The sequence below is a fragment of the Odocoileus virginianus genome, chromosome 5 (assembly GCF_023699985.2).
Source record: "Odocoileus virginianus isolate 20LAN1187 ecotype Illinois chromosome 5, Ovbor_1.2, whole genome shotgun sequence".
NCBI classification, from domain to species: domain Eukaryota; kingdom Metazoa; phylum Chordata; class Mammalia; order Artiodactyla; family Cervidae; genus Odocoileus; species Odocoileus virginianus.
The window spans coordinates 1,923,022-1,927,898 of NC_069678.1; the positions used below are offsets into that span (position 1 = coordinate 1,923,022).

Below are 4,877 nucleotides of genomic sequence, written 5' to 3' on the forward strand. Positions count from 1 at the left end.
CTTTCTCACACTACAGGAGAATGGCACCTTAAAAATCTCCATTTCCTGAGACGATCTTGTCATAGTCTCCGTAGGTGAAGTCTACTTGTTTTGGCGTTTCTGCTTCACTGAGTGTCTGGACCACAATACAGAAGCCAGAAATGTGCATATTCTTTTTAATTCTTGCTTCTTTCATGTTGGAAGAAGCCATTCAATCACATATGTCCACAGGGTGCACTTCTGTCCATCCCCAGAGAGACAGCAAAGGTAACTGAGAAAGACTACAGGTTGTGGGGAGGGGTGACTGCCTAAGTGTGTGTGGCAGTTGTGCCACCTAACATCACCACATGAACAAAAGTAGAGTTTCACCTTTCTCAAGTGTGGAGTATCCATGACAGTAACATCTGCAAACTAGGCTTCTTTGTGATGAGTTAAGGAGCTGACTCACTCAAAGAGCTGAGAACAGTGGCTGATACACCGTAAACCATCCATAAGTAACTATGTATTTTATGGGCCCACAGTCCTTTTCTGGTGCATAAACAACATTGCTTGCCTGGATTGTTACAAGATCGTCTTAACTAGTCTCCCAGATGCAAGCCCGTCCTACTTTTTAACGTTTTCCTGTAATACAACTGGAATTGATTTTAGTCTTCCAGGATTCTTCTAGTATTTGACTGTTCCTAGACTCTCCATCCAAATAGCATACCCACACCAAAAATCACGCTGATCCCTAAGGACACACAGCAGAAAGAACCACCCAGCAAAATAAACTTAGAAACGTCCACTTGCCTGAAGCCAGGTGGGGAGGGGGGACATGAGTCAGACCTGATTTTCTCAGACTCTGGTGGTGGTCCTCTGGCTGACTCCAGGGATCCTTCTCTTTGCCGCAAGAGACTCCCCGTGAACCCTGAAAATGGTGTTACGGTGAGGTGGGCACAGCACCTGTGAAACAGCCGAATCAGCCCATGGAAAATGAGGCGTGTCCTGAGGCCAATAGAAACAAAAGAAATAGCCCAAGATACCGTGAGCCTTTGTCAAGGTCTCTGTTGTTCTTCTCACTCTTTAGTCCCTGTCCCTTTCTCAAGCTGCTCTCTGCCTTCTCCCACCAGCCTGCAAGCAGCCTGGCTTTTCATTTGATTCTCGCGCACCTTCCTTGGATTCGTCCACGTGCGCCCAACGGCACCGCCCAGAAAACGAACTAGATGCGTTGGGCGGGGCGTGCACCTGCGGGGGGGAAATCAGCGAGCCTCAGCCTGACCCAGCCTGGCCCAGGGCTGCGCTCCCACGCACCGGCGGGCTCCGCACGGCACGCACTGCTCCCCGCGCCTCTAGCGGAGGTCCCTGGAAGGCTGACTCGCAAGGCCACAGTGGCAGGGACTGACGCACGGGGGAACAGGCTGTGCCATGAGGTCAGTGAGGACCTGCCTCTCCCCGGGCCGGTCGCTACTCCTGGCGGTGCTACTGGTTGACTCTCTTGGCAAGGATTTAAGTTTTCACCCGGAGTGGGGCTTTGACTCCTATGAAATCACCATTCCCAAGAAGCTGAGCTTCCGTGGAGGGGAGCAGCGAGGGACCAGGCGCGTGTCCTACCTCCTGCAGGTAAAAGGCAAGAACCGCGTCCTTCACCTGTGGCCCAAGAGGTTTCTGTTGCCTCGGAATCTGCAGGTTTTCTCCTTCACAGGACAGGGGAGACTCTTGGAAGATCACCCTTATATACCCAGCGACTGCAACTACATGGGCTTGGTTGAAGGAAACCAGGATTCTGAAGCTACCATAAGTACGTGCATGGGAGGCCTCCGGGGCATCCTGAAAATCGACGCCGGTCATTACCAAATCGAGCCCCGCGAGGCTTCTTCCAGTTTCGAACACGTGGTATACCTTCTGGAGAAAGAGCAGGAATTTCCCAATCAGATCTGTGGTTTAACTGATGATGAAACAATAGAGCAGATGGCCCAGCATGAAAACATGGCTAGGACACCGGACTTAACTGACTTATATACACATCAAATGTACATGGAATTAGCCCTGGTCTTTGATAACAGTCGGTATTTATTTTCAAACTCCAATCTTACTCAAGTCATAAATGATGCCATTCTTCTGACTTCTATTATGGACTCTTACTTCCAAGATATCCGTCTAAGAATACATCTATTTAGTGTTGAAGTATGGACAGATAAAGACAAAATTAGAGTTAATTTTACAAAGATAGAGCAAGTTTTAAGCCAGTTTTTGGTATACCGAACAAGTGTACTAAACACTCGGGTCCCAGTAGATTGGGTACACCTATATCTTAAAAGAACTTTTTCAGATTTACTTGCACAGTCCGGAGGACATGTGTGTAGTCAGTTTTATGCTGGATCTGTAAGTGTCTTTCAAGATGTAAATATCCTTGCACCTGCCACTTGGTCAGCTCATGTACTGGGACACAGTGTGGGGATGCTACATGATGAAGCATACTGCCAGTGTAAGGGAAGGTATAGTTGCATCATGGGTACTGGGAGATATGGGTTTAGTAATTGTAGTTATGCCCATTATTTTGCACACGTATATAAAACTTCAAGTGCAAGGTGTCTAACTAATCTCCCAGGCCTAGGCTACGTGCTTGAGAGATGTGGAAACAAAATTGTGGAAGAAAATGAGGAATGTGATTGTGGTTCAACAGAAGAGTGTGAAGAAGACAGGTGTTGTCAACCAGATTGTAAATTCAAAGAAGGAGCCAATTGTAGCACTGGACTTTGCTGTCATGACTGTCAGTTTCGTCCATCTGGATACATGTGTCGGGTGGAGGAAAATGAATGTGACCTTGCAGAGTACTGCAATGGGACCTCGGCTTTCTGTCCAAGTGATACTTATAAGCAGGATGGAACCCCTTGCAAGTACAAAGCCCATTGTTTCAAACAGAGTTGTCGATCCAGGTATATGCAGTGCCAAAAAATTTTTGGACTTGATGCCAAAGATGCTCCTCATCAGTGCTATGATGCAGTTAATGTAATAGGTGATCAATATGGGAACTGTGGGATTTCAGGACTACGTGCATTTCGAAAGTGTACCAAACAAAATTCAATATGTGGCAGGCTACAGTGCATAAATGTTGAAACCCTCCCTGATATGCCAGATCACACTATCCTAATATCCACTCATCTGCATGAAGAAAATCTCATGTGCTGGGGCATTGGCTATCATCTAGCCATGGTGCCTATGGGGTTACCTGACCTGGGTGTGATAAATGATGGTACCTCCTGTGGTAAGGAGCAGGTATGTTTTAATAGAAGATGTGTGAATAGCTCAGTCCTGAAATTTGACTGTTTCCCTGAGAAGTGCAACCGCCGAGGAGTTTGCAACAATAACAAAAACTGCCACTGCATGTATGGTTGGGCCCCTCCGCTCTGTGAGGAGGCAGGATATGGAGGAAGCATTGACAGTGGGCCTCCAGGACCACTAAGGAAGGAGGTGTCTGCCTCACTTGAGGTTGTGATTCTTATATTAACGCGCCTTGTTTTCTTAATTATCTCAGTGATTGTTGTGTTTTACAGGAAAATCATATAAAGCTTATGGATCTAAAAAGAAACATCACTAATTAATGCTGGAGCAGAATAATTCAAGACAAAAACATGTCAAGAAACCAAAAAAGTACTCAGGCAATACACAGTCACTATTTATTACACAGGGTCATAAATTGAACAAGCTTCTCCTTTATCCATAGAGTTCTTCCTTCTTCCTACTATTCCTTCATCTAATTTTCTTTGAGGTTTTGATCAGCAAATAAAAGGTATTTTTAGTTTGGAAACAAATCAGTGCATTTTACTTTCTTAGCTTTCTTGTTTTTGTTCAAGTTTTGAATATTCTGAAAAGAACACCCTAGTGGCTTTCTGAATATTTGTACTGTGAACTTTATAGAATTACAGAGGATTTCAGGGTAGAGTCTTGTGTCTGTTTTCAGCAAACAAAGTCATAGCCTCCCTTTCCCTCTGACTCCCTCAGGATCATCAGTTACGTCATCTGTGTCTGTGCCCCATGCTGATCTATAAATGGTGGCTGCCGCATTTTTTAAATATATAGAGAAAGCCATAATTTAAAAGGCTCAGACAGTAAGGGATCTGCCTGCAAAGTGGAGACCCAGGTTCAGTCCCTGGGTTGGGAAGATCCCCTGGAGAAGGGTTGGCTATCTACTCCAGTATTCTTGCCTGGAGAATCCCAGGCAGGCTACAGTCCATGGGGTTGCAAAGAGAAACAGCTGAGCTACTAACACACACATAGTTTACAAGGGAACGACCTCAGTTAAGGATCTTCCCCTGCTATTGTCACTGTGTGGTTCACTGTAGCTCTGTTTACATGTAGTCTCTGACTTATTGTTTGGACTGACCTCAGTTCGGTGGGGGGCTTCCCAGGTGGCACTTGTGGTAAAGAATCTGGCTGCAATGCAGGCAATGTGGGTTTGATCCCTGGGTTGGGAAGATTACCTCGAGAAGGAAATGGCAACCTGCTCCAGTGTTCTATCTGGAAAATTCCATGGACAGAGGAGCCTGGCAGGCTACAGTCCATGGGATTGCAGAGAGTCAGACATGACTGAGCGACTAAGCCCAGCACTCTGATCTACCATAACTCCTGAAGTGCGCCACAGTCTGCGAAGGATGACAAGACCTGGCAGGGTCCTGGTGGAAGAATCCTGTGCTTTGGGTTTCTGCTTGCAGGGAAAAGTCTTTTGTGAATATGTGCTGGGGGACATCTGGCCTTAGGTTTGCCACACCCCTAAAGAGAGCAGAAGGCAATGAGGAATGCCATTCATCCCAAGTACACCCATGTCTGCTTCCAAGTACCCTTCTGCCTGGTGCTTTGGCTGGAAGAGAGGAGGACTGAGTGACCCCTTCAGAGGAGTCAGTGACCATATCTTGTTCATC

At 46.4% G+C, this 4,877-nt stretch overlaps 1 protein-coding gene across 1 annotated transcript; it reads left to right on the forward strand.

The window, feature by feature from the left end:
• The first annotated feature begins 1,279 nt into the window (after nt 1-1,279).
• On the forward strand, nt 1,280-3,770 carry LOC139035109 (disintegrin and metalloproteinase domain-containing protein 30-like). The gene has a single exon (XM_070467225.1). It carries the CDS (start codon nt 1,384-1,386, stop codon nt 3,523-3,525), a length of 2,142 nt encoding a protein of 713 aa, XP_070323326.1. The 5' UTR covers nt 1,280-1,383; the 3' UTR covers nt 3,526-3,770.
• The last annotated feature ends 1,107 nt before the right edge of the window (nt 3,771-4,877 follow it).